The 14,974-nt window shown below is 40.8% G+C and overlaps 1 protein-coding gene and 1 pseudogene across 1 annotated transcript in view; one reads left to right on the top strand and one right to left on the bottom strand.

Annotated features, from left to right (window-relative positions):
* USH2A (usherin) overlaps nucleotides 1-14,974 on the top strand; it is a 949,135-nt gene that overhangs the window by 412,769 nt on the left and 521,392 nt on the right. Inside the window, exon 31 of the mRNA XM_004700145.2 lies at nucleotides 5,615-5,776. Coding sequence (XP_004700202.1) covers nucleotides 5,615-5,776 — 162 coding nt within the window. The remainder of the gene's footprint in view (nucleotides 1-5,614; nucleotides 5,777-14,974) is intronic.
* On the bottom strand, nucleotides 1,844-2,700 carry LOC105978340 (annotated as a pseudogene).

The following is a 14,974-nucleotide window of genomic DNA, read 5'->3' as shown; positions in this document are numbered from 1 at the left end:
GAAAGGTTTCTTAGAACCCTTCAGGTGGGGCTCTCTCCGTGCTTTGCGCCAGACGTAAGCAAACTCCCCTCACCTGCATTATGTAAAGCAATGGTCTGCCTCAGCCTGTCCTCAAGGTTTTCCCTGACGAGGTTACTGATAAAAGCTCTGTCTAGCTTAACATGCCCTCATGAGGGTGCTGGGGTTCATGATGATCATCCATATGCAAATAGTTTCATTGGCCCCAAAATTGGTTTAATCGTCCCACTCTCTAATTCATTTTCCAGTGTCCACTACCTCTATGGTCCATGTTTCCTCTGGTACCTCTCACAGCTCTGTGCCAGAGTGATCCCTACCTGCCTGGTTCCATTATTTTCTTTTCCTTCGATAAGGAACTTTCGAACTTCCAGATTTTCCAAAAATGTATTCCCAACTTGGAGGCTCTGGGTGGTATGAACAGTAAAGTGCTAGATGGCTAACCTAATGGATATTGATTTGACCCCACTGGGAGACAGCTCAGAAGACCGATCTGGCTGCCTACTTCGGAAAGGTCACAGCCGTGGAACAGCATTGGAGCGGTTCCGCTCGGTAACTGTAGTTGCCAGAAGTCTGAATGGACTTGATCGCAGGGAGAAGAACGATTTCTAGTTTACCAAATGACAGGAATGCTTCGGCACAATTTTATAAATGACTTCCTTATCAGAAATGTATGTGTATATATAGAGAGAGATAAGACAGAGAGAGAAAGAGAGCGATTTGGAATCTCTTAAATGTAACTTTTCACAAATCCTCATGGGCTTCCCATTTCAATTTATCCCTGTTTCCAATTCCTCTGCCTTCGGAAATTTGATTTGGGCCAGTGCCCCCCATTCAGTCTTCTATGGCTGGTTGTTCGAAGAAGTAGGCCCCTCTTGTGTTATGGTTCTCGCTGTTGTTCCCCTGAAAGGTGACCTCTGGGAATGGACTCAGTTCCAGGTTGGCAGATTATCTAAAGGTCATGGGAGTAAGACTTCTGACAATGAACGTCAGACCAACAAGTCTGATCATTTTTCATCATTTTGAATTCTGTTCTACGGTTTCCTCCCACCTTTCTCTTCTTCTCTCAGTTGGAGTGGAAGGCAGCAGAAGTCAGCGGCATCTAATTATTCTGGTCTCAGCTGAGTAGAGGCTGTGGTTTATGTGGTCTTTGGGTCCTTTGGATTAATTGTTTGCTAAAGTATCTTATTGTCTTCATTTTTCTTTGCTTCATATGAGAAGAAATAGTTATATCTTAGATGACTGCTCTTGAATGTTTTTTTGTTTTTGTTTTTTAAGGTCTAGCTTTTTTTATATATACAAAAACCAGACATACTAGATAGCCCTGCTTCGTGTCTATGTTAGTTTGGCTTGACTAGAGAAACAAATCCAGAGACACGAATATGTGTGTAAAAGAGAAATTTATATCAATGAGCAATTGTATATTAAGAAGACATCCCAGCCCAAATGAATTCCATAAGTCTGATATTAGCCCATATGTCCTCTTTAGACTCATGCAGCCATGCAATGATGCTGAATCCAGGGAGATCACAGGCAAGTGGGTGGAAAGTCTTGCACATCCAGTGGTAGTGGAAGCATCTCAGAGTGGGCGTGGGTCTCCATGTGGCTCTTCCAGCTCTAGAGCTCTGGCTGCCATCAGCGTGGCTCTATGTGGCTTGTCAAGCAGAGAGATAGAGTGTGTCCTGCCTCAAGGGAGGAAGAGAGGAAAACTCCCAGAATACTCATAAGAAAGCCATACCCACAAGAAGACATCAACCATGGAGACACCGATCAGGCTGTGACAGGCTAGAGGCCCCCGCTATAACCTATTCAACAAGTTGACATGAAATTATGTAACTATCACAGTGGCCTTATTTGGCCTTGGCCATTCCAGCTTGGCGATGCAGGTCACTGACTTGATACCTAGGACCTTGCCCCCCCAGTGGTGATGGATCTCATCATATATGTCATTATACTTGGTCCTGATGGCTTCCACCAGTTTAGCCAGGGCTCCTTTGTCTTCCAAGTTCACCTACATGTAGGCAACAGTGGTGAAACTCTTTGTGTACCAGGCACCCCAGCTGGGCTTGAGGATTCATTAGGAGACCCCATTACGGCACAAGGCGAGTAGGAAGACCACCAGCTAGATGGGAACCACCACCAGCCGAGCCTTCTTGTTCTTCACCAGAGTGGAGATGGTGTTGACCCTGGCTCGCAGGACAGGCAGCCTCTTGGTAGGGACGTCCTCTTTGCCAGCAGCCTTCTTCTCAGCCCAGGCCACCAGTCTCTGCTTCTGCTCCTGCTTTGTCTCTGGCCAATCCTTGTGGGCCAGCTTCAGCAGCTGTCTGGCGGGCCAGGGCCTGGGTGAATTGGTTGATGGAGGGCTATGCCTTAGTCTCTCAAAACTAAGCCCTCAACTCCAGTGACTCAGTCACTCAAGGTACTTGGTTATGGCTAAGAGGTTTGACTAGTTTTTATCCCGTATACTCTATATACATGGATATATTTGTAGCACATACAAATACATATGTTTCAATAACTGTGCCAAAAAACATATATAGGCTCATGGATATACTCTCTCACGCCACATCACACCTGTTCAGGTTATATGTCTATCTATGGGTCCATTCCTAAATTATCTTCTGTTCTTACTGGTATTGCAGAATTGCTTCTGCCTTCGTATTCACACTGCTGTCTTTTCGCCATGGGTGTTTCCTGGTGCCTCCCTTTGCCTTGGTCATGTTGTGTTGACATCCCCTTTCACGTGGAGTGCCTTTGTCTTGATTCAAGTTAATGCATGTCCCCCACCCTCAATAACTATCAAAGAATGTTTCTCTCTGTGTATAATTTTTCTTATCTTTTCGTAATAGTGAACTCACACACTACTCATCTTTTTGTATTTGACTTAGTTCACTCTGCATGTCTTTCAGGTCCATCCCTGTTGTGAGATGTTTTGCAAATTAATAATTATTCTTTAATGGTACATAGTGTTTCTATGGCATGTAACATGTGAGGGGGATCTTTTAAAAGTTCATGGAAAATGTGTGTTATTGCACTGAAAACACCTTTAGTCACTGTCCCTGTAGATGTTTCTATCCTGGATTTCATATACAGAAAGTCTACAAAGCAAACTGACAAAAGAACCCAACAGAGTAAAGCAGAGAAAAACCTTTATCTAAAAGAAACAAAAAATATGAAAAATGAGAGCAAATTTAAAATCAGTTACAAATGAGATCAAATGATAAGGCACACTACGACTTTTTATTACAAAGTTGAACAGGATCTAGTTCGAGGCATTAAGGAAAATAGAACAGACTTTTGAACATATCCCCTATCAGGGCAAGAGGAATTCTGCTAAAACTGAGTATCACATTTATAAATATCAGAATCTTGGTGAAGCTTGAGTAGAAGAGTGGTGAAATGATTTACTGTTGAGAAAAACATAAGGACAATGGTCAAAAAAAATCAGCAGTTTCAGTACGGATAACTCATTTTCAGAGGGTATTATTTAATATTGAATATGAAGCCTGTAGTGGTGGACAATCCATATCAATCTGCTGGGAAAAGATGCATCATTTTCATCCTCAAATTGAAGCGGATCAATGCGTAGCAGCAGAAACAATAGCCAACACCTTTGATTTTTTTTTCCAGGTTCAGCTTACACAATTCTGACTGAAAAATTAAAATTAAGTAAACTTTGTACTTGACATGTGCCAAAAATGTAGTGCCTAGATTAGATGCAGGCAAGAGCAGAGCTTTCAAAGGAAATTTTAAATTGGGGGTTGGGGTCAAGAACCTGAAGCATTTATTGGAAGAATCTTAACAGTAGCTGAAACATCTTAACCAGTACGATCCTTAAGACAAAGCAGAATCAAAACAATGTCTATTAGGAGGTGAAATGCTCCAGTCAAAGCAAAAGTGGACTGGTCAAAATCAAAGGGCACAGCAAAAGTTTTCTTTGAATCAAAAGAGATTTTGGTGATTGACTTTCTGGAGAGTTGAATGACAGTTAGATCTGTTTATTATGAGTATTTTAATAAAGTTAACCAAAACTTTAGCAAAAATAATGCCTGGGAAGCCTTTGCCAGAAAGCCCTTCTCCTCCAAGATAATGTGCCTGCTAACTTGTCTTATCAATAAATGCTATTTTGTGGGGATTTTAAGGGAAATCATGAAGCATCCATTTTACAGTCCTGATTTGGCTTCTCCTGACTTTTTATTTCTTAATCTTAAAAATATATACAAGGTATCTGTTTTTCTTCAGTTAGTAATATAAAAAGAATGAATTAAAAATTAAAGACCTGGTACACTTAGATTTTTAGGGATGGACTAAATGACTGATGAAATGTCTCGTGAAAGTATCTTGAATTTGATAGAGTTTATATTGAAAAATAAAGTTTATATTTTTCTCATATTTTAATTCCAGTTTTCCATGAACTTGTTGAAATCTCCTAGTGGTTTGTTTATTCATTCATCCATTGGTGGGCACTTAGATTGTTTCCATCGTTTTGCTACTGTGACTAGCACTGTGAGGAACACAGATGTGCGTGTCTACTCAGGACATGACCCTGTTTCTTTAGGATATACACATAGTAGAGTCCTGTTACCTAATTGTAAGACTGCTGGATCTGGGTCCTTCCTTGGTGGTTCGCTGGTTTAGGTGATGGGCTGCTAACCATGAGGTCAGTTGTTCAAATTCACCAGCTGTTCCAGGGGAGAAGGATGAGGCTACCTCCTTCCATAAACTCATGTAGGGCTGCTGTGAGTTAGAATCCACTTGATGGCACTTGGTGGATACCGTTTTCCACAGTGTTTGCCCATTGTACAATCCCACCAGAAGAATGCTGGCATCAATTTTTAATAATCACTAGTTGCTCTTGCTCTAATTCATTGACCACTGCAAAAAGAAAAACGAACCACAAAAAAATGATGTTGGTTTTGTTTTGTTTATTACTCACACACAACTTAACTTTTATTTGTAGTTGATTATATTGATGTGTAATTTCTGACCACTCTGATAGTTGTGTGTGATATATTTAAAATATCCAATATGAACCACATAATGCCACAATGGTTAACTGCATCACAGCTAACTCAATGGTTGGTGTTTTGAACTCATGAGTGAAAAAATGGTTGGCTGCTTTCCTAAAAATGACAGATTTGGAGAACAGCCTCCAGGACTGTTCTCATCTGCCCCTAGGAGTTGCTCTAGATCAGCATCAGTGTGAAGACCGGGACATTGTGACCCATCCTCGTCCATATTTCATCGGAGATCAAAAGCTTCTCGAGGGCAGGGACTCTGTCTGTGTAATTTTCTACAGCAGGCACGGCTCCATGTAGACATTATGGGTTAATAATACCCTTGATAAAGTAACACAAACATCAGTCAAATGAACTGCTAAAAGTACTCCCCATCCATCACTGATGCAAATTCTTATAAATCCAGGAGAGTTATTTAGCACTGTTCCTAAAGCAATTACTGACAAGCTGCCCACGAATCAGGAACATTTTCATGCATGGTATTTCAGGTTTATTCCATGATTTATTGGTTTGGGTCTGAAAAGTTTAAATTAGAAAAGTAAACTAAAATTAGACTCCATAAATCTTTTTTCCCCCAACAGCCCCAAAAGAGGTTCAGCTACCAGTAGCCAAATCTCTTCCAAATTCTTTGTTAATCTTCTGGAAACCACCCAAACAGGCAAATGGCATAATAACGCGGTACTCTTTATATATGGATGGGATGCTGATCTATTCAGGAAATGGAGAGAACTGCACAGTCACTGGTAAGACTTTTTATACTTATCATAATATTTGAAAACTTGATTTCGGAAACTGGGTTCTTTATTTCCATGTCCTGTTAGATTGAGATCGTTTAGCTCCATGATCTTTATGGTGATATTCAAAGTATGGTGCAGATTAAAAACCGACCAAGGAATCCTGGTGTCTTCTTGCTCCTTCCATCCAGGCTATCTTACTGCATTTTCTCCACTATAAGGTCCACCAGGTTTTACCGAAATCTCTCCACCAATATTCTGTCACCCAGGGTCTACAGTTGATGTTACAAAGAATGAGAACTCAGCAAACATTTCTGCCTCCGAAGGACCACACGCCCGAAACTGGGAACCCATGCAGGACCCAGTTAGTCTCACAGTCCTGGGTAGCCTCCATGATGCCATTTCACCTAAGTTCACTGTCACATGCATAAAAAACCCTAGTAGCACAGCGGTTAAGGTGTTTTACAGAGAAATGAAAGATCAGAATCTACCAGCTGCTCTATGGGTGAGCGATGCAGAGGTCTGCTTCCATAAAGATTTGCTGGCATGGGAACCTTATAGATCAGTTCCACTCTATCACCTAGATAACTACGAATTGGAATTGACTACAAGACCATGGCTTTGGGGTGATACCAATGCCTACTTTCAAACTGAACCAATGTAAACTAATCTTAAGACTTAGTAGTATGACTTCAGTCGGCTAAATTTTATTCCCTTTGAGAAGAAATGTATTGTGTATGTCCAGAATATATTAAAAAGTGTAATTGTACACTAAAGTATCCCTGGTAGTGTAGTGGGTTAAGGATTGGACTGCTAGGCTCCAAGTCAGCAATTTAAACCAGCAGCAACACCTTGGGAACAAAGATGAGGCTTTTGGCTCCATAAAAAGGCATAGCCTTAGAAACACTAGAGCATCACCACAACTTGAAATTGACTCAGTTCCAGGAGTTATGTTTTAGACACTAAAATAAAATTCAGTAAATTATTGAAAAGCTTTCTAACACAGAGATCTACATTATATATATTATCTGGTGTCTGGGTAGTGTTTGTATTTGTAAAGTACTTGAAGTGTTTGTATGTTTTATGTTATATTTATATCTATGCTTGACTATTAGCTTTGGTGTTATTAATCCAATTGATTGGTGGAAAAAGTGGAGACAGAGATATTAACTCCCTTATGAAAGGTCAAAGCAAGCTAGAGTCAGAACCAGGATTAATTATTTATACATTCATGAATTCCCATTAATGCCAAGTATAAGGCTGTAACACAGAACCAGCCAGACTCGGTCCGCCCTCTCTCGGTGCTCACGACTCATGGGGACCCATGCAGATGTCATTCGGAGCCATTTGAGGACACCTATATGGCATTGATCCGATTGTGTTTTATCTCCTCTCCAGTCTGAGACTCGTAAGAGGACAAGGTTTATTACTTTATATTTCATTCACCAAGGTTGGAAATAATTTTGTAATAGAGAGCATGTGAAATAGGTATTACTGTTATCCCCATTTGCTTTGAAATCATTTCATTGGGGCTCATACAACTTATCACAATCCATACATACATCAATTGTGTAAAGCACACTTATACATTTGTTGACCTTATCATTCTCAAAATTTGCTTTCTGCTTGGGTTCCTGGAATTAGCTCCTCATTTTCCTTTTTCCCCTCCAGAGGCTGAGAAACTTAAGACACTTCCCCCAGGTCACAAGACCTCCCAGTGGTAGATTTTGATTCCGACCTTCTCATTCTGGTTACATATTGGAGAGAGCGTGGTCTTAAAACATTTCTTAATATTGCTCACACTTAGTTTCTCCACCTGTAAAATAGTAATAGCCAATTTTCAAAATTTCATAGAGGATTAGGGTCCTACATAAAATGCATAGCATATCATTAACACTTTGTAAATAGAGACTGTAATTGCTACTTCCTATAGAATGTAGAACCCATATTATAAATTAAAAAGGATGCTGATCACTCTCTAACAATACTCGATGTCATTATTTAACTGAAATTATCATAGTATTCTAGAAGTATTTTTTCAGCGAAGATAAAAGAAAACCCTCCATAGAATGAACCATGTCTTAATACTTAATACATGCCGGCGTTCTCAAGGACCAAAATATACCATGACACATAGGAGTCCGAGCTGACTCTGTTTCAGGGAGCTGGGTTTCAGGGGAACCACGCTTTTGGAGCCCTGCACCCAGGCTGCGGGAGATGGAAAGCAAGCACTCAGCTGCTAATCAAAAGGCAGCTTGAGACGAAAGACCTGATGGTCTATCCCCCCAAAATTAGCGACTGAAAACGCTCAGGAGCTTGGTTCTGCACTGACACAATCAATGAGGCCACTCGGCTAAGGGTCACTGTGACAGAACCTTTTCTTTTTTTAGGCCCAACATAAACATTTCCTTTAAGAAACCTTCTCTGATTCTGCCAGTATGAATTATATTTGTCCCCTGTGTTCTCACCGAAAACCTGACTATCCTCCCCCAGTTTTGGGTTGTTTTTTTTTTTTTTGCACTGAATAAAACCACTTGCTTACAGGCCAGTTTGCTGTAGTATGCCCCTAGCTGCATAGGGACATGCTCATTTCTGCTTGTTCATGATCACAAAGTGGGTACAGAAAACACGGTGTCAAGTACACAAGAAATAAAGACTGCGGGGACAACAAAAGAGGAAAGCTGGGGGGCACTGATGCGGGGCAGGAACAGGAAGGAAAGAAAAAGAAGTCGACAAAAAAGGAAAATAGCAACCTGGAAAAAACCGAAACTTCCTTCATGTGCAGAAATGGATGCTTACACGGTCGTCCGGTCCTCCGGGAAGAAGTGTGCAGCTGACGGCAGCTCTGAAGTGGGGCTGGGATGTTCCACCATGTGCAGAATGCCACAGGAAGTGACCCTGCACGCACAGAAGCAGGTGCCATGAGGGGACGGCAGGAGAGGAGAAGTCACATACATTTCTATTACAACCTACCCACCCCCCCAAAAAATGCCCCAAATTAAATTCTGTGTTTTGTTTGCATGAATTGTCAGCAATGCCATGTCACCGTATAATCTGCGATGAAAGACGGACGCAAATGTGACCAGATGCCTCAAGGACAACATGTAATAAAGAAAGCGTAATATTTTAAAAGTGCCTACAGCTGTCTACACTAGTGAGCGTGGTAGTAAGTGCCTCACTCACCTGGCTCTAAGTTTTATGTAATGAGCACTGGTATTGCAGTGGTCATGAGTTGGGAAGTGATCCATGTGGTTGGCAGTTCAAAACCACCAGCAGCTCTGTAGGAGAAAGATTGGGCTTTCTACTCGTGTAGACAGTTACCGTCTTAGAAACCCACAGGGGGGTCGCTGTGAGTCAGCACTGACTCGATGGTCAGTTTTGGGTGCTTAACCTTCATGTAGACTTTAAAGGAATCCATCTCTGATATCACTACAAGCCTTTTTCTCTCTGGCTTGCTTGGTTTCTCACGAGAAACTTGCTGCTCTCATTTGGGAAAACGAGTGAAGACATGAAATGTGTTGGCTCTGCAGTGGTGGTCAGAAGGAGAGGCGTTAAGCTAAAACTGTTAAGGTGGGGCTCGGAACACAGTATCCATCCTGGCTGACATGCTGGATTACACGAGTGCAGTCATGGAGCTATTTCATCAAATCGGTTGCAGAAACGTGGCAGGCTGTAGGGAAGCAGACCTTCTGTGATGAACATTTGGGAAACGGTTCAGGAAGTGAGCAAAACCGCAACAATCGATTGCAAGTCTTTAGCATTCGTCTCGTTGGTGAATTTGGATAAGCAAATATGGAAACCTATTTTAATACAGAGTAAAGCCACATCCTATGTGACATCTTGTTAAACACACACACACAAACCCCGTTTCTATTACCTGACATTTGGATGCTCTCTCAGTGGATTACATGTTCAAAGTCACAATGCCATGTTCCAGGAGACCATGCATTAGGAAGGGTTTTTAAGCATGTAGATTCCCAAACACATTCTTGGCTCAGCTTCTCTGGATTAAAACTTTTAAATTTAAATTCTTTTTGACATGCTTTCCAAATTGATCACGGAGATGAACCAGATTTGGGAATCACTGATCTTGTGGATAGTCTAGCCTTGGGCAGTGTTTCTCCAAGAGTGGTCTGTGTCTTCTCCATCACGATCACAAAGTGTTCTTGCTTAAAACGGGCAAATGAAAATCTGTAGGAATGGGCACAGGAGAATGCATTTCCAAGGAAAAAACCCAGGTAATTTTTGGACCCCCAAATTTGAAAGCCCTCAAGTACTAGAATGTGTCCATTTTAACAGCAAAGGGCTTAGAGGATAGTGTATTTTATTCATTCACCCAATAAAATCCACAAGGACTTTTTTTTAATGTTTCACAACATCCCATGATATTGATTACACTGGACAAATGTAGTGGACCCTATTTATTAATTAGTTAAATCCTCTTTATACTAGTCAGAAATGAGCTCTATGTAATTTACTCCATCTTGTAAAAAGTACTATATCTTGCTCTATTCAGTGCAGATCATTGTTTAGGGTAAAGCTAGTCACAATTTTGGGAATGTTTTCTAACAAATTAAGCACAAATACATCACATTTATATATATAAATTGATATTTATATATATATAAAATATATATATCACAATTAAAAAACCGGATTCCCACCCCCAAAGCTATGTATTTCTTTATTTATTTACAAAACAACCTTATCATTTTCAAAGTACTAATATTCTCCATTACACGTAATACATTTGTAAACTCTGCAATTCCATTTGTGGAAATATTTTTGAACTCATCTCTTTGGATGATTGACAGCACCTCCCTCGTTTTCAGCTTCACCTTTTCTGCATTGTCAAATTGCTGTCCTTTCATTCCGCTGGGCATTTGTGAAAAAAGAAGTCACATCGAGCAAGGTCAGATGAGTGACATGTGTGGGGGAGGAGAGGTGTGCACTTTTTTTGCCAAAAAACGGGTGCACTGAGATGTCTGCATGAGTAGGTGCATTGTCATGTTGGCAAAACCAGGCTCCTATCTCCACAAATCAGGCCATTTTTGTCACACTCTGTTACACTATCATTCTAGAACCTCTAAATCAGTGGTTCTCATCCTTCCTAATGCTGTGACCCTTTAATACAGTTCCTCATATTGTTGGTGACCCCCCAACCATAAAATTATTTTTGTTGCTACTTCATAACTGTGATTTTGCTACTGTTATGAACCAGGCAACTCCTGTGACAGGGTCATTTGACGCCCAAAGGGGTTGTGACCCACAATTTGAGAACCGCTGCTCTAAACAGAAAGCTTGATTAACAGTCTGACCTGGTGGAACAAACTCCAAATGAATTACCAGCAACATTTTCATCCATTCCACTTGAGAAGTTGATGAATGTCCAGAACAAGGTGTATCATTGATCGACATTTCACCTTTTGGAAAGGAGTAAACCACTCCTATGCTTGAAGGTTTTCCCATAGCATTGGCCTTGTAAGCTGTGTCCAACATCACAACAGTTTCTGCTGCATCTCCGCCCCACAAAACCACCACCCCAACAGAAAACAAAACTTCACAGCCACACGTGGTTCTCTTTAATCAGCCATCACACAAAAAAAATGAAGTTTGAGCGAAACTGATTTTATGAAAAATTCACTATGTCCAGAGAACCTTCCCAGGCAACACCACTGGAGCAATAAATAACTCAGTGTTGCTAGATGCTGGCCTAGCAAGAAAAATTCCTACTACAAAACCTCTGCTCTGCCCAGTGCAAATCTGTTTTTTTTTTTGATGGGTCTCCCCTCCTGTGTTTGTGTGTGTGTGAATCATAATTATATTATGTCTGTAAGTAACTGAGCATCTCTAATGCTAATATTACATATAATGTGCATGTTTGTACTTGTATACATAAATCATGCATACATACATATATGTGGAAACCCAGTGAAAGTTCTACTTTGTCATAGGGCCATCATGAGCCAGATGCCTCTCAAGAGCTTGTAACAAAATATACATATGAAGGGTCCTCAGAAAGATTGGGGAGATATAGGATTAAGAGATCATGAAATTTTCCCCACACATTTTTGAAGCCCTCTGTACAGTCAGCTGGCTGACTCTGTGGATTCTACATCCATGAATTCACCCAACCCCACCTTGAAAGTGGTCAAAGGTAAAAGGGCACATTAGGTGTTTACATTGTATTTAGGTCCTTTAAGTAATCTAGACATGTTTTAAAGTGTTTCCTGATTTTTTTATATCTGATGAAAGTCCTGGAATTTCTTGGGGATACTGAGGTTAAATCATTTATGGATATTTAACTATGAGTAAGCATACATTCTAACTCATAGCTAGCAAAACCGAGTCCTGAAGAGGTCAAGAAATTCAAGTTATTGACTGGGGGAACAAATTGAAATTTTAGTTTACCTAGCCCCCAAATCCATGTTTAATGTTTTCCCTCCACAACTCTGAAAGGAGACCATTTGTTCACTTTATGGGTTCCTTCCCAAAGTAACATGACTCAGAGCTATTTAGTTCAGGAGTCTGGATACAAACCTCGGAGCCCCTTAAATTCTGTTGTTAGTCCCAGTGGTTAAAAAACCACTCTCCTAGAGATTCTCTAATTCCATGAGAGGCTGAAGAAAATGACTTTTAAGATCCCCTTTGACTTTGAGATTTTATAGATGTGCTATTGCAAGGCATTGAATTATTTAATAGGGCTCTTCCAGCCATAGTGTCAGTAACTCCCATCAAATGACCTTTTCTTGAAGGGTCCGGAGAAGAGAAGGTGGGGACAGACACTAATAGGATTCGGTTGTATTGTGAGTGATTGTTAAGAGGGTTAATTGTGATTATCATCCTGCTGGGTATAAAATCTCAGAAGCAGAAAGGGAGGAGTCATACAGCAAGCAAGGTAGTAGAGACAAGAGTGGAGTGCGTCATCTTTTGAACCCAAAGATCCATGCACATTGAATCTCTTTGATACCAAAGGAGAAACAACAGAACCAGTGGTCAGAGCATGAGACAGAGCCGTGGACTTCCCAGCCCACAGAGCAAGTAAAGTTGAGTGCTTTGGGGCAAGACACTGGCTTGTGGAGTAGAGTACCTCTGAGCACTTAATTGGGAGAGTTGGGTTTGCCTTCTCACAGAAATGGAGGTAAGTGCGTTCAGGCTGAGGCTTAAAGTGGGATGGTGTGCCCTTTCTAAATTTATTGGCAGCTTTGAACACTGAAACATTGTCCGAGTGGGGCAGCATTCAGGTCAAGAGAGCAAGAGAGAGTCCTGCCTGTGGGTAAGGCAGGTCAGAGACCATCCTGACTGACCAACTGTATCCTGAACATTTCTCACCTGTCACTTATGAACTGATCTAATAAACCCTTTAATAACGAGCATTTTCTGTGAGATCTGTGTGGCCATTTAAATGAATTCTAGAACCCAGCAGAAAAACCAAGAGTGCTATGGGAATGATGGTTGCTATCAGAATTTAAAAAAAAAAAAAGGTTGGAGGTCGGGGGCAGGTTTCACTGCTGTCTGAAGACAGTCAGCCTTGAGAGCTGAAGGAGGTCGGCTGTGGGTTTTCTGAGGTAGCCACCTGGTGCATGTCATTTGTCTCTTTAAAATTAGCCTGTTCACGAAGGCTCAAGAGATGTCTGATGAGAAAAGGTTTTCTGAAGTCTGCTCTAGCCAATGAGAGGAGATTTTGCATTTTAGGCAAGTTATATCCATGTCAACCTTCATCAAAATATGCTACTTTTATAAAATATAAAAAATGAATTTCTGCTGAAACGATGCACAAAAATTTGCAGATCGTCATTTCGGTATTACTCCTTCTGACAGTGTCCACACACATCAATGGGGTCCACACATATCTGTACCCCGATGCTTCACCCTTAATGGGGTTCTGGCTTGGTTCATTGAATTGAACTCGCCATCTACTCTGCAGGAGAAAATACTTGGTTGTCTGTTCCCCACGTTGATATTTAGAAAGAAAAATGTATATATTGCCAATAAGTCAATTCTGACTCATATAGAACAGAGTATCAGGGTTCCCAAGGATACAACCTTTATGGAAGCAGACTGCCATAACGTCTCTTGCCATGTGGCTGATGAATTTGAACTGCAGCGTTTGAGTAGTCAAGCACTTAACCACTCCACCACTTTGCCTCCCTTTCCCAATAAAGATGAAGTCCTTGAAGCCTATGAAGTGCTAGGGGCGGTTCTACTCTCCGATAGGGTTGGGATTTACCTGACAGCATAGGACAGCAGTAACACTGCTACATGAACAAGCAAAGTGATAAGGATGCTGTACTGGAGAGTCCACCAAAAATTAACTCTTCCCGTGACCTCGAGCCAAATCGTTCTCCAATTCCATGCTGTGTGGTTCGTGGTGTATTGTATTGGCCAAATCTGCTGCAAAGGCCTATTTAAAATGCAAAAGAGCAAAGATGCATTTTGAGCATTAAGTGGTGCCTGACCCTAGCTGTGGTATATTTCAGTGCTCTCATGTGCAACAAAAAGCTGAACAATGAATGGAGATGAATTGATGCATCTGAATTGGGATGTTGTTGAAAATGTTGAAAATACGATATATTTCAAGAAGAACCAACAAATCTTAGAGGAAGTACAGGCATTCTGTCTTCAGTGTCGGGATCTAAGGCTTTGTTTCATGTATGTTGTCTTCTTATCAGGAGAGTCTAATCCCTGAAAGAAGACATCATGTTTGGTGAAAGAGAGGGTTAGCCAAAACTTCCTCAATGAGGTCAACACAGTAGCGAAACAGTGGGCGCACACATAGCAATTGTGAGGATGGAACAGGGCCTGTCGGTGTTTCTGATGGTCTTATTTTGGGTTGCTGTAAGCCAGAACCACTTGATGGCATTTAGCAATAATATCAACAAAGACAGAAAATCCAAACATTTGATGCAATCCCTTCTACTATTTTATTCATTTTAACATGATTAGCCACGATCTATGTATAATTTCAAAATATTCTCTATCCCTTATGTTATAAATATATCCCTTTACCTTTCAATAGTTTAGATTTTAACCCATCTCCATTTTTTTTTTGGTGGTTGTGTGATTTTTTTGTAAATCATTTTATTAGCGGCGCATAAAACTCTTATCACAGTCCATACATACATCAATTGTGTAAAGCGCATTTGTACATTCATTGCCCTCATCGTTCTCAAAACATTTCCTCTCCACTTAAGCCCCCGGCATTAG

Source organism: Echinops telfairi, unplaced genomic scaffold (assembly GCF_000313985.2).
Source record: "Echinops telfairi isolate 266 unplaced genomic scaffold, ASM31398v2 ScPeMD7_7424;HRSCAF=8462, whole genome shotgun sequence".
Classification (NCBI taxonomy): domain Eukaryota; kingdom Metazoa; phylum Chordata; class Mammalia; order Afrosoricida; family Tenrecidae; genus Echinops; species Echinops telfairi.
Note: the sequence above shows the minus strand (reverse complement) of the source record. Positions and strands in the feature narration are given on the sequence as shown.